At 49.6% G+C, this 25,179-nt stretch overlaps 1 protein-coding gene across 2 annotated transcripts in view; it reads left to right on the top strand.

Annotated features, from left to right (window-relative positions):
- The window catches only part of SSH1 (slingshot protein phosphatase 1), a 63,115-nt gene that overhangs the window by 25,577 nt on the left and 12,359 nt on the right, over positions 1-25,179 (top strand). For both annotated transcript variants that reach the window (XM_079943582.1, XM_079943583.1), the window contains exons 3-13: positions 3,092-3,195; positions 6,769-6,833; positions 7,279-7,400; positions 12,047-12,115; positions 13,200-13,265; positions 15,851-16,045; positions 17,216-17,309; positions 18,035-18,163; positions 20,608-20,654; positions 22,354-22,500; positions 24,046-24,246. In XM_079943582.1, coding sequence (XP_079799708.1) covers positions 3,092-3,195; positions 6,769-6,833; positions 7,279-7,400; positions 12,047-12,115; positions 13,200-13,265; positions 15,851-16,045; positions 17,216-17,309; positions 18,035-18,163; positions 20,608-20,654; positions 22,354-22,500; positions 24,046-24,246 — 1,239 coding nt within the window. The remainder of the gene's footprint in view (positions 1-3,091; positions 3,196-6,768; positions 6,834-7,278; positions 7,401-12,046; positions 12,116-13,199; positions 13,266-15,850; positions 16,046-17,215; positions 17,310-18,034; positions 18,164-20,607; positions 20,655-22,353; positions 22,501-24,045; positions 24,247-25,179) is intronic.

Genomic DNA, 25,179 nt, shown 5'->3' with positions numbered 1-25,179 from the left:
GCTGCTCTGAGGGCTGGGGTTTTCTGGAGGATCCTGTCTGTCTGCAGTGCCCTGCAGAAATTATGAGCCCGTGTCATCTCCTAAAACCGGGGTCTGAGACATATCTGTATTGTGGAGATAAAAGCGGTGAGGATGGAGGAGGGAGGCCAGGGGCTGAACTTGTTCTTAATCCGCCGTCAGGACTTTTCCATTTTGTTTGCCTGGGTCTGACCTCCTGGAGCTTTAGTCGCTCTCTTCAGGGCACCAGCATCTTTGGGCAGAAGGCTGATTTCTCCATAGTTGGGATGGGTGGTTTGTGAGTTGGTTTCCTTGTCCCCAGAACCTAGTAAAGTACGAGTGCCCCCCACCCCCAACCCCGAAATGGATTTCGTAAGGGACTGCCTTCCCCGGCGGGGTGTCTTGAGACTGATGGATTGAATCGGGTTCTGCGCCTCTCCTATCAGAGCCCTGGCCCCTGGCTGGGAGAGAGTGTTCACGTCAGCCGCCCACAGGGCGCAGGAGGCTCTGGGCCCAGAGTGAGCTCAGAGCAGAAGACGGGAAACAGGGTCATAAAGAATATCTGTGTCTCGTTTTCCTAAGTCCCATGACTGCCGTGCTCTGTGGCCTCTCGCCTCCGAGAGTCATCCAGTGAGGTTTTCCTCGTGCTGTATCTGCTTACTGTCTCTGCAGATGCAGGACCATCTCGCGGGCTTGGGATGATGTGTTGTTCTCTGAGCTTCCCTGCAGCTTCAAATCTCCTCTTTACAGTAAACGCCTGTGACTAATTTCGGGAGGAGGACAGAGGCACAGTGTTCAGGGCCCCCGTCCACACAGCCCCCTGACTTCACGTGTAGCTGGGAGGCTGTGATTCCGTATTGGCCTCAGGAACACTGAGGAACAACTGGCCTTGTAAGTGATCACGGGATAAAACCAGCCTATGCTTTTGCATTGTTCCTTTTTTTTTTTTTTCCCCCAAGGAAATGTAAGGGAAACCAAGGGGAATTTTTGCCCATGATTTCCAAGGCAAAGGTCACCGTCAATGGCTGGCGGTTTCCAGAGGGCTCAGGTTTCTGGTCAGTATGGATTTTTTTTTTTTCCTTTTTTTTTTTTTAAACTCATGAACAAAAACAGGTTGATGATGCCTTGCAAAGATTTTTTTCCCCCAGCTGCTTCGATGAACTGATTGTTGTTTGAAGTTTCATGTGTTTTGGAGTCTTTCAGACAGTGATGAGAATAGGTAGTAAGTGATCTGTGTCTATCTAAAACAGCATAGTTCTGAAAGCAAACTCAGTTGTAGGGTTTTAAGGAAGGAGTGGGTGATACGTTTCGGGGGTGGAAAAGTGTTGCGTAAGTCTGCAATTTGCTAAAACTAGACAACCTGGATTTTCTGTTGGCCGATGGATGCTAAAGAGCTTTTTGTCTCCCGTGGGTAAGTGAGCCTCACAGAAAGGGTGCTTCTCGTTTCTTCCATTATTTATAGTCCTGGGCTCCTCAACACTTGAAACTTGCAGCACAGATACGGGACTCACAGAGTGGAAAGGATGACTTGGCAGTACGTGCATGATGGTAGATGCAGAAGTGCTGTCCATATGTAAAGCGTTGCCTTTAGGAAGGAGAGAAAGCCAAGTTGTCCGTAACTCAAAGGCCTGGCTGAGAGGGGCAGAACTGAAACCTTCATATTTGGTATTTGAGCCGTCATGATTTTTAGCGTGAGAATTTAACCAGAAAAATGAACAGATTTTATTATGGACTTCATAGTATGGAAGACAACCATTTTTCAGTTCCAGGAGCTGCTGACTTAAATGCTAGTCCATGTGGTGAGTTTTCTTAGCTCCTAGGGTTGTATTTTAGACTTAGCTGAGTTTTTTAGTCCAGGATGAGAGTGTTTAACTACTTACATTAGCTGTCTGGGGCAGTGGTGATTTTGCTGTTTTATATTACAGAAAATGTCCTTGTGTTTCTGTCAGGAATTGCTTTGCTTTCTATTAAAAAAAAAAATAGCACTTCTGTTACTTAGAGATTTTTTTTTCAAATCAAATTGTTTATTGGTTGCTGAAGAGAGAATGAATGATTTGTATAGTTCCCTATAATTTGTGATCTTCTTTCACAAAATTAATAAACATGAAATGTTTTTGCATTGTAAAGTATAGTACATGTTTATATTACTTTGAAAATTAAAAAATCATTTATAAAAGTTAATATTTGCTCAATATAGTAAGTTTGGAAGATGCTAAGAAATAGAAGATAATTATAGGTGGTACAACCCTCCCCCCACAGAAAAAAAACACTTAATTTTGGTGTGTCTTATGTGTAGTTTTCAGAGATGATGTTATTTTTAAATAATTGGTGGTAATTAATAGCTAATACAGTCCATTGGTTTATACAGTCTTAATTTCTGCATAAGATAAAGATTTTGTTTTGGTAGCCAAATCGTGAAAGTGAAATTTTTTATTGTAATTTTTAAAATTATATGTTGAATATAAATGTGATTGCTTTTATTAAAATAACAAAGACCAAAGATTCATTCTGCTGAGAAATTCATTGGGTCAACTTGAGATTTTCTACAGGTTTTCCACACAGCAAGCTTGACTAAGTTAAACTGGTCAATAGCCACCCACTTTTCTTAAGATGCAAACAGATAGTGAAAGTTGATTTCATCTTCCTTGTATTCTGTAAAGGGAAGACACCAAGAAGCAGTGAGGTTGTTAAAAGTTCAGAGAGTTAGAAGCAAAGATCAACAGCAAGAGTACGAAAAATTCAAGAAGGGAGCCACCCTCTGCTCATCAGAGAGCTGGTCTCTATTTTTAGAAGATGTTGTATTACAGAGTGGTCCCTTTACAGCATCTTGCAGGATGGGGCTCCTAGCTCTGGAGGAGCCCACGGAGAACCTTGGGTGTTTTAGCCGAAGCATTATTTTATCACGTAAACTCTCCAGCAGCAGGCTTGTAGCAAAGGTTTGGGGGGAGTATGGTGTGAAATTACTATAGAAGCTATTTTATCCCATTTGCACTTTACATGCCACTCTCCAGCCTTTCCTCTGCAGCATGTCTCTGCCCATTCTCCTCTGTGAATTCCAGCCTAACTGTGCTCTGGTTTTTTTCCCCCCCCGCAGCTTAAGTGAGAGTTTTTTCATGGTGAAAGGAGCAGCCCTCTTCTTACAACAGGGAAGCAGCCCTCAAGGCCAGCGGAGTCTTCAGCATCCCCACAAGCATGCAGGTGATGGCTCTAAATTGACGCTCTTACCCTGGGACTTATTTTCTGGGCCACAGAGGAACCCTCCATTACTGGTGGTGAGCACTTTGCTGGTTTTCAAGGCCAGGGAAATAGCGGAGCACAGGTTTGTAATGACAGCTGCAGGGAGAGGCTCTCGAGCAGGGACGCACGTTTTCCAGATGGCACCGGGAGCCGGCGACCCTTTGGCCACGGTGTCTACGTAAGAAGGTCAGCAGCTTTCTGTTTGGATATAAAGATTTCCTACCCAGTGTATCAGTTAACTGCAGATTTTAAGTTACAGGACGACTTTTTAACAAATGCACCAGAACGCCTTATAGCCAGATGTGGTCCCCTTGAAAATAACCACCCTGGGGTCCTACGTGCCTAGTACGTCATTTCTCTGAGCTTTTGGAAAACTCTCATTTGGGGAATTTCTTTACGAGCCTTGGGCATGTACTGGAGTGGGAAGTCTTTATTCTTTAACGGTGGGTTTGTTTTTTTGGAAGTAGACAGAAGTGATAAAGTGGGGATCAAACTGAGTATTAATTGAGGTCCAAAAGGAAGCAAATAAGAGATGCCTGCAAAGTAACAAGACTGGTTTTCTTAGGTGACTTGACTCTGAACCTGAAGGCAGTTTGGAGAGAGGAGTTCAGGAAACACTTGCGTACAAGTGGATCTTTGTAGCTGGCGGGGAGCCTCTGCAGGAACTTCTTGAACGGGCAGCACGTGTCGGAGTAGGAGCTGGAAAGGCCTCTGCCTTTCAGAACAATGGCAGGTCAAAGCAGCTAGCAGTTGGGGCCAGTTTTTTTTGTCACTTGGATCATCTTGTTTGTCTCACCTCAAGTCATCCAGCCTCATTTGGGAGCTGAGTGCTTAGGTTAGAACTTCCTATCTTGCATTTTATAGCAAACACGAAGGCTCAGTCAATATTTTCACATACTGATGTTTATAATCAAGATTTAGGTCTGTTTTAAGCTAAGGAAACGATCTTCCTGCCCAAGGAGACAGTGTGTTTCATGGAAAGAATATTTGCTTTGGAGCCAGACAGACGTGGCTTCTGATCCCAGTTCGACAGCCGTACAGAACCTTCATCGTCAACTTCTAAGCCTCGGTTTCCTAATCTTTACAACGGGCCTCAAATATTGGTAACTCAGACGTCGTGGAATTTAAAATTTACGCACATAAACAGACTTACCTTCTCTTAGGTGCTCAGCGTACATTGCTGTAATTATTGCTACGGTGACTGCTGGTACAATACCACTATGAACAGAACCTTCGTTCTTGAATTTGCTAACGGTTCTGCCCTGTTAAGAGTGTAACTGTTGCTTGTGTCTTAACCATAACCCGTAAACAAAGCCAGTGCTCAGCTTTGTTCCCTAAGTATGAAATGTGTCCTTCCTCTAATTCAAAGAATATTTTCGTACTGTGTGTGACTGCAGAACCGTCGTGTAAAAACCCGAAGTCCTGCTGGTTGGCACATCTCTGGCATGTCCACGGGAGTAGGAAGGAAGCCTAGTGTGCTGGCTCTTCCGCCCTAGGGTCTAGGAGGGCTGGTGAACTCCAGGAGACGGGGGGCGCCCACTGTCCACAGATGCTCAGTAGACCCTGGGGCAGGCACAGACTAGACGTCACGTCAAGTCCCCTGGACGACCCACAGTCCCCTAAGCGAAGCCCCATGCTGAGCCGAGTACAGTGGAGGGTTCACTCTGTCCATGTCAAGTAATGCAGCTCATGTCAGCCAGTCCAGTCAGGCTGAGCCTCACTCTTTCCAGGGCTGACCTATGCTTTAGGCTCACATTCTCTGCCTTTTTTTTTTTTTTGCTTACTGGACACTTGAACGTACAGAGACTGTGTGTGGCTACCAGGCCGGGGTTGGGATTTTTCTCTGTCAGCAATTGCACATCTCAGCAGACAGTCCCACTGTGTGGAAAACGTCCCTTTCACTGAGCCACTCATCAGTTAAGGGGTTGGTTTCTGCTTTCGTCTGTGCGCTGCTGCGATTCGGAGTGGATCGTGGGGGTGGGGGTGGGGCCCAGGTGGGCCCAGAACCAGCCATGGTGGTTGTGTGCCATCCCAATCACGCTGGTGACACGACAGGTGAGGGTGCTGTTGGGGACAAGATGGGAACAGGGACCGTTACCTCCAAGTCGTCCCTCATAGGACGTGGTGCCAGTGTAGGGTGTCTTCCACTGTGGGATCCTGTAAGAGAACAGACGAGGGGGCACGTTTCCAACGACCTGATTCCTCTCTGAGGCAGGAAGTACCATTTGGACATCATTTGTCAATCTCCCCTAAAATTCAAAGGATGCTTTTGCAAAAGGAACCCATCCAATGGATTGATCCCTCTGGGGTTCTAATTGTGATCTATAGGGTAATTTTTTTTTTTAAAGATAATTCTCTTTCTTCAGGGTGTTGCACAAATTGAAATGAATATGGATTTTCTATGAGTTACTCCCTGCACTTTCTTCTAGATCAGCATCTTTACAGATGAACCATTTCTTCAGAAAGAACCCCATGCAGACATTTTTTTTTGAAATACACAAGCTAGGAAAAAAGTGGCACTGGAGCCACCCTCGCTCCTTGCTAGTTACGAAGCTCAGGTACGGGGGCCCCTGTGCCTGGGACACACAGCCCTTCTTCGGTGAGGTGGATCCTGCGTAGCTGTGGAGACTCACTGCCTCAGAGAACCTTTCCTCCCGTCCCTATAGCCCAGAGGCACCCCTGGGACCCTGGGGCCGCTCAGAGATGTTCAAAAGCTGACTCTGGATTACTGCCTCTTTTTTTTTTTTTTTTTTTTTTTGGTGCTACGCGGGCCTCTCACTGCTGTGGCCTCTCCCATTGAGGAGCACAGGCTCCGGAGGCGCAGGCTCAGCAGCCATGGCTCACGGACCCAGCCGCTCCAAGGCATGTGGGAACTTCCCGGACCAGGGCACAAACCCATGTCCCCTGCATTGGCAGGTGGACTCGCAACCACTGCGCCACCAGGGAAGCCCCATTACTGCCTCTTTTAAATAACCAAGGAGGTACAAACAAACGAGTACATAATTTTTAGCAAGAAAAAAATGACATTGCTGTTTAATCAGATTATGTCTCTGGGTACCCAGCACGTACCTGCTCGCTATGGAGTCACTTAAACATTTCCCCTCCTGGTTGTAGAAGTCATGTCTCTCTCTTATGGAAAATGTAGGAGTTGAAAGCAGGAAATGACCCCCAGTCCTTTTTCCTTCAGACCAACCCTTAGCAAATCCCTGTCTTCAGCTGTGTCTATAGTTTCTGCTGCCCCCCACCCCGCCGCAAAGTCATGTTTGCCTGAATTTAATAACATTTCTCCTCTAGACTTGTCTTCATTTTCAGATTTTCATTATGCAACCCGTATTGCAATTATTTCAGAAAATAAAAGCAACTTTTAAAAACGTGGCAATAAACTGTCTCACCCATCCTCATGCAAAACATTCAGGAGTGGACTAAGGGAAGTCCAGGTCTTCTTTCAGACCCTCGGAATCAGCCTATTCTAACCTATCCTGCCTAGAAAATGGGTGGGTGACCTTTTTTAAACTTTCTTCATTGATCCAACAGGGGACCTGCCTCAACATCTTCAAGTAATGATCAACCTTCTGCGTTGTGAAGATAGAATCAAGCTGGTAAGAAGAGACGCGAGTGGCAAGTTTTAATTTTTAATTGTGAAATTTGGTAGGGACTTATTGACGAGCAGGGGCTTGGGGGGGTGGGGCTCTTACATCAGAGCAAGTTCTCCCAAACCGTTCTCAAAAGCCAAAGCCCGCTCTGCTCCTCGGTACCCAGAGGTGCAGACAAAGGGGGTGTCAGGTCTCTGGGTCAGTCTGTGCTAAGCTGGAATCATCATTCACTGGAATTCATTTGTTAACCCCTTTAACAAACTTTGGGGGTCTCCTCTGAGCCAGGTACCATCCTTCATGCTGGGGATATAAACGAGACGTAGGAGTTTTCATCTAAATTCCTAAACTCACGGGGGAAAGGTAGAAACAAAAGTCTTTGGTCTTGGATTGGTGAAGGAAAGGGGTGACCATCTGGTAAGGCAGGCCAGTAAGAGCATCTTTGCCTGTCTAGGCTGTGCGCTTGGAGAGCGCCTGGGCTGAGCGGGCCCGCTACATGGTGGTGGTGGACAGCAGCGGGCGCCAGGACACGGAGGAGAGTATCCTGCTGGGAGTCGACTTTTCCAGTAAGGAAAGGTGAGTCTGATGGACGGCGGCTCCTTTCTCTGATGGGGGCAAGAGTTGCTTCTGGAAGAAGGTTTTCAGGGTCCCACATCCACGGGGGCTGGTGATGGTAGGTGATGGGGTGATCAGGCACTGGGAACGGTGGAGCCCCTGATTTTAGCTCTTGTGTGCCGAGTGCTGTGCTAGGTCCAGTCTCTGCTCTCAGAGAGCTCAGGGTCTGCACTGTGCTTAGAGATTTAACCCTGGGTCCTATCAGGGGTGCCCTAGAGGAGGGCACCTTAACCAGGAGGGCTTCCTGAAGGAGGTGACGGCTGTGGCGAACACCCCAGGACAAGCAAGAGCCAGCCAGGTAAAGCAGGAAGGCGCCCTCCAGGCCGACCATCCCATGTAGAAGTATGTGATCGATCGGCGTTGTATCGAGCACCTTATGCCGTATTCATATCCCGTGGATTCCCAAGTACTTGTTGATGGGTCCTGGGTCAGAGGCTTGAGGAGAGGTTTGGGATTTCCCAATAACTGGAGGCCAGGTTAGTTATATCATAGACCCTGTTATGTGTGCGAAATGAAGGTGCACGGCTCTCCTTACCTCTAGGATAAGTTAATGCGAGTGAGCTCATTGCAGAACCTGAAGTTGTTAAAACTGGATTAAAGTAGACGCCCTTTATTCATCATTCATTAATTTGCTCGTTCATTAAGCAAACCATTCATTTGCCTTCTCCTGTGTATGAGGCAGTAGGCTCAGCCCAGGAAAACAGAGAAGCAATAGTAACCACGGTTCTCGGCCTCAAAGAGCCTGTAAGCTCAGGGATGGAGGGAACCATCACCAGAACCTGGGGTGACGGGCCCAGTGATGGGGAAGTGTGGGGTTCGTTCCACACTCGTGGCCAGGACTCCACTGCTTGTCACAAGTAAATGAACTAAAAGGGAAGGTGTTTCCTTTATGACTTCGTTCCCAGTACATAGGAGCATTCTGAGTGAGCTTCTGCAGCTCACTTAGGGACATGAGTCCCAGCTGGCGCCCGTAGCCTCAGCTGGTGGGGAAGTCTGGATCTGGAAGGACCTGTGTCAGGATGTGCTTTAAGGGGTGAGCTCCGAGGAGCCCCTTGGAGACCACAGGGCTCCGGGCTCCAGGTTGGGGTGCTCCCAGGCAGGTGCCCTCAGAAGTGGCCGGGGCTCCGTCCGTTGGTCACGCGGCAAAGAGACGTTCAACGGTGTTACGGTTATGTTTGTTCTTGGAGTGGCTGGCCGGCCTTTCTGAGGGCCTTTGGGGGCAGGACTTCCCCCACCATGTGTCATCCATCCCAGCAATGCTCTCTGGCCCTGAGCTGGAAGCTGCCTCCCTGGAGAATGTGCCCATCGTCTCAGCCCGAGCCACCAGGGCCTCATAGGAGGCTGCCCCCCGCCCCCTCCAGGTCATCTCCGTGGCTTTGCTCAGAGAGCACAGAGCAGTTAACCCGCTGCTTCATAAGCATCTCGCCCCGTGGGGTAGGCGGTCCTATGACTCGCGTTTTACAAACAAGGAGTCAGAAGCCCAAGAGGCTGGAGTGGTTACACCAAGGCCATCCTAGTAACAGAGCTGGGACTCACAACTGGGTTTTTATTGTAGACCTGTGGTGTAGACCCACTCATTCCCTTCCCATTCGTTGTCCCCTGTGCCCCCTCGTTCACCAATCTGTTCATACCGTCACGGGGCGTGCCCTTGTTCGCACACGCTTTCAGTGTGCCAGGTGTCCTGCCAGGTGTCCTGCCAGGTGCCCTGCCAGACGTGGGGGCTACATCAGTGGGAGAGACCGGCCTCTGCTCCCTTGGAGCTCACAGTCTAGATGGACGAAGGTTAGACACACGAGCACCCTGAGACCGTTCTTTACACACAGGCCCACGTGCTCATTCTCACCCACTCTCTGAAGCGCCCTGCCCCTCCTCTGCCCGCTGGGCACCAGCCTCAGTTCTCAGCGTGTCCCCGCTCCCTGGGTCCTCTCGCCTCTGCTGCACACTCTGCGCTCAGGCCAGCATCCCCTCCGCTGTCCCAGCCTGCGCCACAGCCCAAGCACAGGTGCCAACTCTAAGGCCAGTGCTGGTCTCCTGTGCTGGGGACATGGGTCAAGAGGCTTCAGAGTGTAAGCGGGAACCACATGGACCTTCCTGTTGTCGGGCCGGATGCAGCGTCCCCCACGCCCAGGCATAGGGGCCGGGAACTGGGCGCTTTTATCCATCTCCAGCTTGAAAACAAAGCCCTCGTCCTTACAGAAGCCTTTGGCCTGCTGAGAGCATGATACATTTGTTTTTCTAAATTCCTGCCATGAGATTTTGTTTCCTATTCAAAAAAAGAGAGAGATGAGGTGCCCCCAAAAGGACTCCCCGCGAGGAGAGGGGGTCCAAGTGCAGTGTCAGGAGAGAGCATGGGATGACGCCAGCCACAGCGGGCTCACGGGTTCTCCCCTGGAGTCACATCTACACGTGCTTCCTCTGGGGATCAGAGCAGCTGCCCTGCAGGGGCCATCTGGGGTTATTTTGTTTCAGATTCGGGAACACCGTGGGTGCTGTGAGCACGAACACCGTCCTCCACTTGTTAGTGTTCTGCAGCCCGTAAAGGACAGGCCTGTCTCCTTCCTACACCTCCAGCCCCCGCGCAGGCCCCGCCCGCTTCTCTGTCCCTGCCGCACCGGCCCTGGGGACCGGGGACCGTTTCCTTCCCCTAGAGGTACCCCCACCCACCCGTTTTATCCTTCAGGGCTGTGCTTCCTCTAAAAAGACCCAGTTTCCCTGACCACGTGTCCCGTCCCCACTTCCCATATATATAAACCCACAGGCCCTCCTTCACTGTAAAAATCTCACTGTCACTCATTACAGGACTAGTGGAGACTCACAGCAATAACAGATAAGGGGACGTGATGGAATTGGCACAGTTGTTACAGTCGTGTCCTGGTCTCTGGTCTGCACTCTTGACTCCAGGTTGAGACCCTGAGCGGAAGTCTTCCGTGGCCTTCTGCCCACCGTGTGTAGCTCTCACCAGGCTCTTCCCCATCTCTGCACTTAACGGAGGAGGGCAGTTTAGATGCTGCCCTGGTTTCCTAAGGACCGTTTCGTCTCCGCCTGCCACGGACCTGGGCCTGTGGCTCCCCAGTCTGTGCTCCATGTAGCTCTCTGTGCCGTTTTCTCTCCTCATTTCCAGTCCCTGGTGTGGGTCGTCGGTGCTGAAAAAGGGCGAGTGTCCAGGTCTGCCCACATCCTCCCAGGGCACCCTCCAGCCTGGGCTTTCTACATGTCTGTCTTGGGCTCCCAGCGGCCCCCTTCTTGCCTCTCCCCAGTGCGACACAGCTGAGTAACCCTGGGAGCTCTGAGTCTCAACGTCAATTTTATTTTGCAGCTCTACAAAGGAAATATCATTAACCCATCAAGAATGGGTAGGACAAATGTAAACTAGTTAGCTAGTGAGAAGGAGCCGCATCGCACAGGGAGATCAGCTCGGTGCTTTGTGACCACCTAGAGGGGTGGGATAGGGAGGGTGGGAGGGAGACGCAAGAGGGAGGGGATATGGGGATATATGTATACATACAGCTGATTCACTTTGTCATACAGTAGAAACTAACATAACATTGTAAAACAATTATACTCCAATAAAGATGTTAAAAAAAAAAGAATGGGTAGGACTGCAGGGTGGCACCAGAGAATTTGCCCAACACAAAAGGCTTAGCCCACTTTGACCCAAAGGGCTTGAAACTACCTTCCCCACAGATACAGAAGCAGAGGGTGGAAAAGATCCCCCGTGGCTGCCGAAGCGCTGGAGGGAGAGTGGGTTCCTTGAACCCCAGAGCTGCCTGTGTGCACAGTCGCGTGTGTGTAACTGTACTCCCTGGGGGGCTGTTAGGCGGTAGCAGGGATGTCAGCACAGGATCCCTGGAGATTGTCTGAGCTGCCCTTGGCAGTGACGGCTGTTTCTCACAAGCAGACTCTTTTTCAAATGCCTGAAGAGTTTTCATAGTGATCCGAGGAGACCCTCTGATAAAGCCCTTTCTTTTCCTCTGTGTTTCTCAGCGGCGCCAGGCTCTAAAGTGGTCAGGTATCATTTCACTGTTAGGATGGGCAAAACAAAAGCAGATTAAACTAGTTTTTAAAACAGCAGCTGCACAAAAGGTACAGAAACAGAGGTCCAGAAGTGAACTCCAGTCATGGTGTTGGCACTCTCCCCTCCCCTGTCACTCCAGGACAGGAGGCTGGGGGTGGCTGCCACGACCTGCCTGTGTCCCCCGGACTGTGTGTGGCCTTGTGCCAGGCGTGTGCCAGCCATCAGCGGCTTCAACCCTGCTGCAATGTGGGCGTGTGGTCAGCTGGTTACTCCTGGCCCCCGAGAGCCGCAGCTGAGACCTGGCATTTAGGGAGCTGCAGCCACACCAGAATGCTGGGGTCAGAGTTCCCTGTGACTGTCTCTAAGCTGGGGTCACTGGCCATCCCAGACCCACATCTTCTGGAATTCAGTGGTGAGCAGTCCTTGCAGACAGCCTTAGAGCTTCTCCCAGATACACACCTAGGCAGCTGGACGCAGGGCAGGTGGTGGGTCCCCCATGAGCTGGACAGGCTGGGTGGAGACACAGCGAGGGAAGACCACGTGCAGGCGGGTGGACCCTAACTCTAGGCGTCTTCTCTTCCCTCCCACGTAGTAAAAGCTGTACCATTGGGATGGTTCTCCGACTGTGGAGCGACACAAAAATCCACCTTGACGGAGACGGGTAAGGAGATCTCTCAGAAGGCTTCTTTCACTGTAGACTTCGAAACATGCGTCAGTTTGGGCATTGTTGGATAATCATTAACAGCAGAGTCACACGTGTGACATTTTTACCACATCAGGAGAAATAACATTGCCCTCCCATGAGCCACACAAGGCAGAGTACATTCGGGACATGATATAAGGGAGTTGGGTCACGAAGTACCAACAGAAACATTTACGGGATATCTGCTGCTGTATGAAGTTCAAGAACAGCGGTGAACAGACATTCATCCATTTGCCTCGATTTGTTAAATGAACACTCGCTGTGTGCCCTCCATGGGCTGGTCCCTGCAAGTTCGCAGATGAGGATGATGCAGCAGGAGCGCCAAGTCTTTGAGGGCTGCAGGGAAGACACACAACCAGCAGGTGCAACAGTGTTTGAGATGCCATTTGGGGGGCTGCAGAGGAGGAATCATCCAGGTGGGCCTGGGCAGGTAGACCAGGGCCAGGGGGCCGTCCGGATTCTGGGGGGAAATACTCAGGTACTGTCACGAGTAGGAAGAAGCAGGAGAGGAAATTATCTCTACTTGAATTCCAACAGTAGAAGTTACGTTGCCTTGTAGATAGAACTGAGAGGGAAAGATAAAAATTAGATTTATTGACGACATGGGCTTATGGTTTACATTTTTCCTTTTTAAACTTCTGTCTTCCACTAATGTATTTCTTATGCAAGTATGAAAGACACAGATGGAGTGTGGGGGACAGGAGGTAGGGGGTGGGATGGGACAGTGCAGGCAGGTGAAGCAAGATGGTGTCCAGTGCCGCTGCTGCCCCACACCCTTTGCTGGGCTTTTAGTTTTGGGCTGACTTTGTATTGCTGGGTTAAAAGCCAGTCTTCCGGATTTAAGAACCTATCTTTTTTTTTTTTTTGGCTTTTGGCTTTTGGCATTTGCCCTTGTCTCTGTGGCCTGTGGTCCCTCATCACACAGCGTGAGACACACTTGTCCTCGGGGTGTCCACGACGGGCTGTCCCCCCCGCCGTCTGGCAGGGATGTGGTCGGAGGGTCTGACTTCTCACCACACTGTCCTTTGTTTTTCATTCTCAGTGGATTCAGCGTCAGCACGGCAGGAAGGATGCACATCTTCAAGCCCGTGTCTGTCCAGGCCATGTGGTAAGTGTGGTTTTAGGGACTTTTAACTCCTTAGAAATACTTCCCTAGCTGACAGCACAAATAAAAAAACCCCACCTACTTAGAAGCACATTTAGGTATGTTTATTTTGTGTGTGTGTGGCCAAAAATATGTATATTATTATATTATATATATAAATAAATTATTTATATATTATAAATTTATAAATTATTATATATTATAAATAACAAAATTTACCATTTTAAGGACACAATTCAGTGATATTAAGTACATTCACAGTATTGTACACCATCACCACTATCCATTTCCAGAACTTTTTCATCATTCCAAACAGAAACTCTGTACTTATTAAACAGCAATTCCCTATTGCCCCTTCCCCCAGCCCCTGGTAACCTCTTTTCTACTCTCTCCCTAGGACTTTGCCTATTCTAGGTCCCTCATATAAGTGGAATCATACAGTATTGGCCCTTTGGTATCTGGCTTCTGTCACTCAGCATAATGCTTTCAGGGTTCATCCGTGTTTAATACTTCCTTCCTTCTTAAGGCTGAACAATACATTCATTGTATGGAGGTACTGCTTTCATCCATTCATCTCCTGATGGACATTTGGGTTATTTCTACCTTTTGGCGACTGTGAATAGAGCTGCTGTGAACATTGGTGGACAGAGTATCTGATTGAGTCCCTGCTTTCAGATCTTTTGGAATTTCTAGATCATGTGGTAATTTTGTGTCTAACCTTTTGAGGGACCACCAGACTGTTTTCTGTAGCAGCTGCACCAGCAATGCACAGGGGTTCCAGTTTCTCCACATTCTAGTCAACACTTGTTACTCTTTGCTTTTTTTTTTCATAATAGCCATCCTTATGGGTATGAGGTGGTATCTCACGGTTTTGGTTTTCATTTCCCTAATTCATTAGCCTGGAGCATCTTTTCATGTGCTGATTGGCCATTTTGTATATCTTCTTTGAAGAAATGTCTATGCAAGTCCTTTGGCCAGCTCTTAATTGGGTTGTTTGGTCTTTTTGTTGTTGGAGGTACCTTGTTTTTATGTTTCTGCCGTCCCTGCTGACAAAATGTCATTTTAGCATAAATTCACTGGTCCCTTGTCCCTGGCGCACCGAGGGTGATCAGTTTGCTCCATGAGGGCAACAGCAGTGCTCTGCTAGGCATTGAGCATCTGCGGAGGCATAAAACGGACATAATTCCTGTCCTCCTGGAGTTTAAAGTCTGGTGAGGGAGGTGGCCATAAACCCAGAGCAGAGTCCTATGTTATACTGAGGGGTGGGTGCCGGGCTGTGGGTTACCTACTGCAGGGTGCAGGGGCCAGGGCAGGGTAGGGCCTCCCTGGACACCTGCATGGGGGGTGAGGTAGCTGTGGGTGAAGACTGCGTTCGACTTCCAGACCTTCTCTGAACCCGATACACACTCTAGAGCCTCCTCATCCTTGGAGGGCCGCACAGACCACTCATACAGCGGACTCCACACAGCAGTCTCCCTCAGATAATCTGGAAAAGACTCAGGAGAAAGCCAGTGGCCTCTGATGAGAAGAATTCTGCCCTGTGTTTCAAAATAATTACTCTTTTCTCCAGAACAGTGAGAGTGATGCAGGATCCTCCCATGGGCCACGCGCTAACATCGTTGCTTCGTTTTTACGTCTTCTGTTCCTGCAGTCAGTTCAGGATCATTTGGGGGGAAATCACGAACTCATCGTTCTCTAGACGTCCCAGATGTTCCTTTATGGCCCTGGATAATTTGTTATCTCTTTCTCTACGAGCGAGTCAAAAAACAGGCCCATGGGTTTTTCCAAAACTTCAGAACGAGAATAAAATTTCGTAAATATTCAGCTCAAGTTTCTTCCCTCCCCCAGTCTAGAGCTAGGACAGATGTGGACCACTGGGGAAAGTGAAGTGGGTTGCAGTGGTTTTTACGCCGTGGTTGAGCCATTGGTTCTCTGATAACTTTTCCATCCAAGGCCTCGCTCATCCACCCTTCACTGATACCTGATTCACCCCATTCAATGAGAAATACTCAGCCCATATTTTTGTAAAAAGAAGTAAACAAAGGATAAGTAAATTAGCTGTTACCAACGTATACGTTTTCAGTACTGTTTCTCCTGCCCGACTCTGCCTCCCAGAACTTCTTCTGCAGTTAGTTCTTGTGAGTGTCTCATTTCCTTACGCAATCTAAGCATCTAAGCTGTTATAACATTGATGGGAGGGAGCTAGAAATTAAGTGACTGGGAATGCAGTCACATATCTCTGCTGCATGTTGAGGATGCTTTCCTTCTAGCTGCTCGGCTGCATTGCGGGTCCCACATTCAAGGTAACCACAGCCTCAGAAGTGAATCTCAGTTCCTGGGAGTTCATTGGCGGATGTAAAGTGACCTGGGAGCCTGCCCGATTGGGAGAGTTAGAAAGTTTTGTCCTTTCCTCGTTGGGGATGGTGACAGGCGCCGTCTCTGCTCTTGGGGTCGGTGCCTGTGTCCCAGAGACCCGCGGTGGTACCTGGCGGCCACGTGTCCCCCTCGTAACCTCAGATGTAAGAGCGACTCCAGCCCAGCTCCCCTCGTGCCTCCCGGGCCTGACCCTCTTCCCCTCCTCACCCCAGGTCTGCCCTGCAGGTCCTCCACAAGGCCTGCGAGGTGGCACGCAGGCACAACTACTTCCCCGGGGGCGTGGCGCTGCTCTGGGCCTCCTACTACGAGAGCTGCATTGGCTCCGAGCAGAGCTGCATCAACGAGTGGAACGCCATGCAGGACCTGGAGTCCACGAGGCCCGACTCCCCCGCCCTGTTCGCGGACAAGTGAGTGCGAGTGCGGAGCCTCCGTCCCCGTCCCGGTCCCCAGCCCCGAGCCTGCCCCCTGACCCCGAGTCTGCACGGTGTCACAGCCCCATTGTCTTCCAGAACCAGCATCCCACGCAGGGGTTCCTGACCTGCAGCCCGTGGGTGTCTTTGGCTGGGGAAGGGTCTGACCACCGCCCCCCGCCACCGCCTTTTAAAATGATAGACAAATTCGGGTGTGAATGCATTTCTGGGGAGCAGCTCCGTAACGTTCATCAGCTTCCCTGTACCGGTGCCCTGGTCCCTCCTCCTCAGGTCCAAAGTCTTGATTTCCAAAGCCTCTTACTCTGCTTATAAGAGTGTGATGAATGTGATATCCGGTTCCTTGGGTCCCAAAACACAACTGCACGAAGGCAGGCCGAGGGCGGCCGGCTCTGAGGCGGCAGCGCTGCCCCACGTGGCCCGAGGCCACGCTCCATTAACTCTAGTTCCAGAAGGAGGGAGCCGCTCTCTCCTTCTCTCCTGGTTGGGACCCTCCTCCCCAGAGCATCATGTTCCTTGGGGATACCACACGTAGGAAGGCTGTGGACCGAGGGGGACCCCCTGAATGTGGGGAGGACCGGGAGCCACGTAGTATGAGGCCTCAAGGAAACTACGAGAGCATTGGATAGGATACATGCCTTTGAACATATGAAGGGGCGTGACGTACAAGAAGGATTGTCGCGGTCCGTGTGGCCCCAGGGTTAGAACCAGGCTGATGCGTAGAAGTTGCAGGGAAACACATAGATTTTGGTTCCGTGTAAGCGTGTAAGGAGGTAACAGGAGCCGGATGCAGCTGGGGCCATGGGCTACCTGAAGACACAGTGATGTCCTCAGCAGAGTCTAGGGGGTCTGGGCCATGGGGATGTCGCATGGCAGTTCCAGCATCCGGCCCTGAGAGGCTGAGGCTCTCCAGACCCGCAGGACGAGTCCGCTTCCCAACCACTGTTTGCCCCCTTGGTCTGCCGTCCTCTCTGGTGGCCCCTGGGCGACTTCCCTGTCCCTCTCCCCTTCTTGCTGAGAACGTGCCCAAGCCGTGTTCCGTGTAGCCCGGGAGCAGCTGGGGTTTCTGTGAACGCCGACCGCAGGCTTCCCGTGGCTTCATGTGGCTTCCCATGGCTCTGCGCTTTCCTGAATGTGATTTCTCTCCAGGCCAACTGAAGGGGAGAGGACGGAGCGTCTCATCAAAGCCAAACTCCGGAGCATCATGATGAGTCAGGACCTGGAGAACGTGACGTCCAAGGAAGTAAGAGCGCTTCCCTGCTGGGTGGGCCGGAGGTCATGGGCATCCCTGTGTCCTGTTGCCCTAGCACAGCCTAGGTCGGGTAGATCGAAGAGGTTGAAGTTGCCTTTTTAAAAAGCCATATACAATCTCTTTATTAATTAGTGCATGTAAAAAAATCCTATTGTGATACCTTCCAAAGCAAGATGAAACTGCCTTTTAATGTTTTTCTCGATTACTTTTTTCTTTTTTCTGTTGCCCTTTGTCCAAGGAATGCAATGAATTGTAGTCACAGCTTAAACTAAGTAGATCTAAGAGGTTGAAATTGCCATTTATAAAAGTCACGTACAATCTTTTTGTGAATTAATACATAATAAACCCTATCGTGATACCTTCCAAAGCAAGGTGAAATGGATTTTACGTTTTCACGGTGATAGATTTGATAACTGGAAAAGCGTAAGTTTTTTCAACTCAGTAGAAAAGATCCCAAGGGAATCAAATTCCTTCTTTCAAATAATAAACGTCCCATAGTCAGGTTCACATTGAGGCCGAGTAGCCTGCATTCCCACCACCCACGCGTGTGTGCAGCGTGTTTAAGTGCACATGTGCTTACTCTGAAAAAAGCCCAAAAAACACTTTTGAAAACAGTCATAGTTCATGTTGTGACTTTATTACTTCTTTGGAGAAACTGTTTTTTGTTTTTGTTTTTTTTAAACAAACCCCCTTTCCTAATATTTTCCACTCCGCAGATCCGTAATGAATTAGAGAAACAGATGAACTGTAACTTGAAAGAATTCAAGGAATTCATAGACAACGAGATGCTCCTTATCTTGGGACAGATGGACAAGCCCTCCCTCATCTTCGACCACCTTTATCTCGTAAGAGGCACAGCGCACGGCAGGGTCTGGTTTGGGAAACGTAAATCAGACCTTGATTTGTTTGGAGTTTGCAGCAAGTCATAGAGGGGGAGAAACTTGAGTTCCTGGAGCCTCCGTCCTGACTTTTACGGGAACTCCCCTCTTGACCCCTTTTCTCTGGCCTGCAGCCTACGGGTTTGCTCGAGAGCCAGATGTTTGCACCGCAGCTCCCAGCTGAGCTGCGGGGAGTTGTTTGAAAGCTCTCTGGCTGGCAACCGTTTTCAGATGCACACCACCCTCCACCTTCATCGGTCACTAACAGAAACCCCCTCCAGATGGTCTGCGAACTAAAAAAACCCCAGTTACTAAAGGGAACACCCGCGCCTAACCCCAGAATTATGCCTCCTCGTCCCGAGACATGAGAAACAGCAGAGGAGACAGACCAAACGCCTGAAACGCAGCATCCCTCCCCCACACCCCCGCTTGTCCCCAAGCTGCCCCCTGCCCTGCTCCCAGGGCCCGTGGAGGCAGCAGGCCCTGCTGACACGGCTGGCGGGGCCTGCACATCCCTCTCTTCACTCCGTCCCTCAGTCAGATTTTCTTAAAGCCGTAAGTCTCCATAGAAGGCAGCTGGCAAGTTTTCAAAGTCAGGGGGTTATAGAGGAAGGCACGCTACTAGTTAGTGAGGCAGCACGGTGCGATGGAAACCGGACCCACCCAGCAGGTTCCCACTCCCCAGCCTGACCAGCCAGGTGCCCGGGGGCAAGTCTCTTGGCCTCTCCTTTCCTTCACCCTGTACCTCAGGGGATGAATATGAGGATTAAGTTAGTACATATTTAAAGCACTGAGTGCGGTCTCCATAGGCACTCAAAAATGGTACCCATCGTTCGAGCAGGAATCACATCCTTGGAAAGTCGAGGACGTGTATTTGCTGCCAAAGGCATGAACGACTGTGTTTTCTGCCTGTAGGAAGTAATCAGTAGTTCCCCAAATGTGTATGTCGTGGTACATATTTAACGTATTAAATATATATTTAATGCATTTATATATATATTGATCTATATACATAGATCTATAAATGTTCAGTGTATATATACTTAAATGTGTATAGATGTGTGGATTTGAAGCCTGAATCTTGAAAGCAGCCCCGGCTCTAAATCCTCTCTGGGAAGTTGATTGTTTTCCCTGGTGGACACAGAACTGAAGGCGCCTCGGCCCGTCTCTCCACTAGGTGGTGATCACGGCAAGAGGATGCTCACAGGCTTAGCAGAGCTTTTGTTATTTTTTCAGTGTGGTTTGGTGCTTTATGTCACTTTTTCCATGAGAGATACTAAAGGAATTTTTATGTTTGAGCCTCTCCCTCCAATATGAAAATCCAGCTAGTGCCCACATGCTGCCAGCTCCATCGGGGCCCCTGCAGCCCCTGCATCTGGAGCCGTCCACCCTCTCGGGAAAGGAAGCTTATAGGGAGACCAAGAGGGTGCTTTTGCTGTTTGTGACTCTGTGTCGATTGCATTTCCTAAGAGCAAAGTGGTGTTTTTTTCTTGGTTTTTCCCTTCTGTGTTCTTTGCCTGCTCAGAAATGGGGGGTTTTGGTTTTTTTTTAAATACCATTTTTAAAGTATGAAGTTAAAACATGTTACAGAAAGTTAGGAAATATAAGTTGAAGGAAGAAAATTTAAAAGCATTCTCAATTTCACAAATCCAGAGGCAGTCACTGGTAACACTTTGGTATGTTTGTTTTTCTATCTAATGGGTTTTTTTTTTTTAATGCATTTATAGCTTCTTAAAAAAGAAAGAGAAAGAAAAGGAAAGAACTGTACTGTTTGATTATATAGTTTTGTATCCTGCTTTAAAAAATTTTTTTTCGTTATGTGGTACTTCCCTGTGTCATTAAATATCCTCCAAAAGTATGATTTATTTTAACGGCTCCATCATATGATCTCTTCTTGTCGGACCTTTGGGTGGTTTCTGCTGTTTTGTTATAAATAACCGTAAATATCCTTGTACATATACCTCTGTGAATTCTGGGTGTTTCCTCGGGGTAGCTTTTTGTAAGTGGAATTTCTAGGTCAGAGGGTGGGAACTTTTTTAATATTGCCAAATACTTCCCAGAAAAGGTAAACCAATTCCTGCTCTAATCAGTGGTATGTGAAAGCGCCCTCTCCCGCGTGGGAGGTCAGAGGTCACTGCCTCTGGTGACAGGACCCTGCTGGAGTCTTAGGAAAGGGAGTGATGAGAGGGGGCAGGGTTTCCTCGACCAGCCCCTTTCCCTGACAGTGCCACGAACTCCTGGGGAACCTGCTCTGATCTCGGCCTCTTTGTATCAGCTCTCTTATCGGCCTCTGAGTTCGGGGGCCCATGAGATAGCCATCACCGTCAGGGCTAGCGCACACCGTGCATCCCGTAAGCAGCTCTGAGGCTGACGTGTGACACTCACGGGGGTTTGTGTGATCTGTCCCCCAGGGCTCTGAATGGAATGCATCCAATCTGGAGGAACTGCAGGGCTCAGGGTGAGTCTGCTCCCCTTGTCTTCCCTCATCCTTCCAGGCAGCTTAGAAACACTCAGCTCAGCCGTCCATTCGAAGCCGAGCCCTGGCGCTGCCTGCCTGCCTGGAATTGCCCACCCCAGTCTCCAAAGCAGCTGCCATCCTGATTTGCATAGCTAAACAGATGTGCTTCAGAATGCCATCTCCTGAATAATTCATGGGTTTTAGATTTTACTGGGGTTTAGAAATGTGTGTGTCAGGGAGAATGATTATAAATCACCCTCAAATAGTATAGGACAGCCTGGGTGCTGATGCGGCCACGAGCCCCCCCCCCCCGCCCCTGCCCTGCAGAGATGCTGAGAGCACCAGTGTGGACACACTTACCGGTGGGCCAGTCAGCAACCCTGCTCCCCGGACCACTCCTGGTTCTCTCTGTGGTTGTACTTTTGAGCCTGGTGGGAATCTTGCAGCTAAATGCTTGGCGTTGGCCAGAAACACATGCCTGTCTCAATCTGAGAAAGACTCGGCAGCAGGGATAAAAAATGCTTAAACCTAGACCTTCAAGAACAGATGTCTGGACATTTTTTAAAAAAACAACACAGCCACAAAATCACCATCCTGTGGGTCTGACATGATGGCATTCTTGAATTACTGCATTTAAAAGTCAAGACTAAACAAAATCTTAAAATATATGTTTAGAACTACTGGTTAAGATGTGTTCTTTCAAGAGAAAGTGATCTTAAAGTATAGGGTGATGCTGTCCATGCTTTATCTTGCTGGGAATAAATAAATGATTTTAAAGGTTTTTCTTTTTTTTCCAAAGCATTTATAAGTATTGCTCTTATGAAATCTATTTGAGGTGTTTTCAAACTCCTGAAGTTATGTTGGTCTTCCAGGAATGTAAGTATTAAGGTTAGAGAACTATAGAACCTGAGTTAGCTGGGTTAGCAGACCCTCCCAACTATTTATTTATTTACAGCCTGCCTTGTTTCAAAAAGGAGTTAAGGCAGTTCCCAAGGACATAAAAAATGGATGGATACATTCAGCTTTTTAACTACTTAAAAGTGGAGACGTTGGTTTTATTTATTTATTTATTTTTCTTTTGCTGTACGCGGGCCTCTCACTGTTGTGGCCTCTCCCGGGCCTCACGCTGTTGTGGCCTCTCCCATTGCGGAGCACAGGCTCTGGACGCGCAGGCTCAGCGGCCATGGCTCACGGGCCCAGCCGCTCCGCGGCATGTGGGATCTTCCCGGACCGGGGCACGAACCCGCGTCCCCTGCATTGGCAGGCGGACTCTCAACCACTGCACCACCAGGGAAGCCCTGATTTTATTTTATTTTTTTAAAAGCCTCTGTATACTCATAAGAGTTACGAATTTTGAAACTTCAAAGGAGTTAAGAAATGTATTTAGGTGATACGTGTGATTACTTTCCAGAATCAACGTTACTCAGCAATGCTTTGGGTGGAGCTTTCTTTTTATAAGTCTTTTAGGCAGAAATTTGTTTTTTATCATAAATATAATGTATTCTCATCATGTAGAGGGTATTTAGAAGATACCAAAAAAACCCCAAAGACCACCAATATGAAGTCCTGCCATAAAAACACAGACCCTTTATAAATGTGTATTTAATTTTTTCTCTGCTCAGTTTGTCGTTACTTTGGTTTTTGTCGATACACATTCTGATTCTCCAATTTGTTCTTTTTTTTTTTTTTCTCATTGCAGTGTTGACTACATTTTAAACGTCACTAGAGAAATAGATAATTTTTTCCCTGGCTTATTTGCGTATCATAACATCCGAGTCTATGATGAAGAGACCACAGACCTCCTCGCCCACTGGAACGAGGCGTACCATTTTATAAACAAAGCAAAGTAAGTGGGTGGAGAAGTCAGAGAAACCAGGCTGGGGAAGAAGCTGACCGGCAGCCGCAGGGTGGGCAGACATTAATGGTGACCCCAGACACAGCTGCCTCCTGGCTTGAGGGGCCTGTGACGTCTGATGGGCCTCTGGTTTTAGAGTGCTGGACCCCAAGCATCGAAAGGGCCAAGTCACTGATCTTCTCCAGGGGTCCCCAGATGAGCTCGTTCTCTTTCGCCTGCCGTAACATTTGACCCCCGTTTCGTCATTAGCCCTGGCTGCAGGCAAGGCCCCTGTACCAAGCGGACACTCTTGGGAGCTCTGTGCGTGGGGAGTCACAGAGCCAGAGGAGAGGGGAGGGCGGGCGGATCGTACATGACTCAGAGCACCTTTGGGGCTGCTTCCCTGGAGAAATCTACTCAGAAATCTACTCGGGCAGATGCCTGAGCTGTGGCCCACCTCCACCTGAGTTAGTGTGACTCCTGTTCACGTAGAATGGGATGGACCATCAGAGGTCCCCACTGCCCCGAGCCTGTCACTGCTGTCACGTGTCTTTTGTCCTCACCTTATTCTCCTGTGGAACAGCTGTGTCTCACTGAAGTCAGGACCAGAAAGAGACAACTCTTTGAGATGCTCTCAAGAGACACTTCCTCTTCTGCTTTGCACCCAGGTCAAAGCTCCATGATGTAGGACCAAATCTTAGTTCCCCTGGGTTCCTGGGGGATAGACTTTGGCAGTCCAAAAAAACCCCTGAGGTTTGAGGATGAACTTTAAGCTTGGGGTATAGGAAATGAGCCTGCTCCCGCCGAGCAGGTGTGCTGCTTCTAATGTAAACAGGCAGGCTGGCCGGCCTACCTCCTGTACAAATAAACTTTCACGGGTGCAGCCCTCCCTAGCCTGGTGCCCCTCACCTTTGTGAGCAGGCGACAGCTAGAGCAACAGTGTTCCTGGCCTTGCCATGTCTGTTAAATCAGCCTCGCCTGGGCTGGTAGCGTCTCCCTACAAAAAGCCTATCGGCCCATCTGTTTCCTTCGGCTTCTTTCTCTGGTGGCCAAGTCAAGTGCTGCGGGCTCACGCTGGCTCCTTGACTCTCCTGTCTGCCGAGGCACTCTCTCTGCCAGGGGCCCGGTGGCTTTCAGTTCGCTGACCCTGTTTCTCTACAGTAACCTGCTCCCTGTCTCCATCTGCTCTAGCAGCTGAGTGAGTAGCTTGTGCAAATACCCCTTTTGCTGCCCAGTTGCTTCATGCCTGAGGGGCTCTGGTCTCCCGGCCGATCCCAGCCACCTGGGAAGGCGCCCGAATGGGGAGCTTTCTCCCTGCAAAACTTGGCCCGGCCAGGCCAGATTGATCTTGATTTCCCATTGTATGCTAATTGATTTTGAAGTGAAGTTATTTCCTACTGAGGGTGTGTGGACGTCTGCTGCCTAAACATCAGGACCTCAGAGGGTTTGGGCAATGAGATAACTTCAGGGTTTAAAAAAAAAAGATCCATTGTGCCACGCCTGAGAGAATGCAGTTGTATCAACTTTTGTCTTCTCCCCCCACCCCCGCGGCTGCAGGAGGAACCACTCCAAGTGCCTGGTACATTGCAAAATGGGCGTCAGTCGCTCTGCTTCCACGGTCATAGCCTACGCGATGAAGGAATTTGGCTGGCCCCTGGAGAAAGCCTACAACTACGTGAAGCAAAAACGCAGCATCACACGCCCCAACGCGGGCTTTATGAGGCAGCTGTCTGAGTATGAAGGCATCTTGGACGCCAGGTGGGTGCCTGTCTGCAGAGAAGAATTGGCAGAGCCGAGCTCCAGAAGCCCTGCCGCCCAGCCGGCCGGGGCTGCCGGCCACATCCCAGCCGTGCTCCCGTTTGGCCCAGCGGTGGCTTCCACAGCCAAAATCCTGCCTCTTGGGGTTGGGGGGAGCTGGTTTGAGAAAAACAACGATTGTTTGGGGTTTGATTAGTGGTTTCCAGGAGGGATCTGTGCTTATTGTGTTGGCATGTAAAGCTGTTTTTCAGTTGGAGGGAGCAGGGCACGGCTTCTAATCCAAGGCAGGACTCCGTGTGAGTCTCGGCCCGGGGCTGCCCCGTTTCCTGAGCACCTGCTCTGTGCCAAGCCCGTGCCAGGCTTCACCGCAGGGCAGCTCCAGGGACTGCAGAGGCAGCCCTGGGCCCACCGCTGACGAGCTGGTAGCTCAGGGGAAGCTCATCAATCCTCCCCCCCACCCCCGCCTCAGTCTCCTCTGACGAGTTAAGAACTAATCCCCCGATAGGATTGTTGTAAAATTTCCACGAGCACCGTGCAGCTGCTTCGCTAGACCCGGCTCACGGTAAGTGATGACATAGCTGCTTTGTAATTCTCTACCCACCACCTCCACCCACCCACCCCACCATGAAAAAGGTCTGCAGAGGACAGGGGATCCCCCATTTGTGGGGAGTAAGGAACTGACGCTGGAGGTTAAGGTGTCCCATGTCACACAGCCAGTGGGCGGCCCAGGGATCGGGGGGCACGCCCGGGTCTGTCAGCCTCTGGGGCTCCCGTGCAAGGTGATCCTGCCCCCATGGAGGGGTCCCCCAGTGACCCCAGGTGGATCGCTGCTGGACTTAGGGACTCACTTTGCCCCTGTTCCTTTTCTGTTCAATCTGTCCAAGGCCTCGCTGGGTTGTTTCTGCCTGGTGTTGTGAGGAGGCCACAGGCTAA

Source organism: Stenella coeruleoalba (assembly GCF_951394435.1).
Source record: "Stenella coeruleoalba genome assembly, chromosome: 14".
NCBI classification, from domain to species: domain Eukaryota; kingdom Metazoa; phylum Chordata; class Mammalia; order Artiodactyla; family Delphinidae; genus Stenella; species Stenella coeruleoalba.
This window is presented reverse-complemented; position numbering and strand designations above follow the sequence as displayed.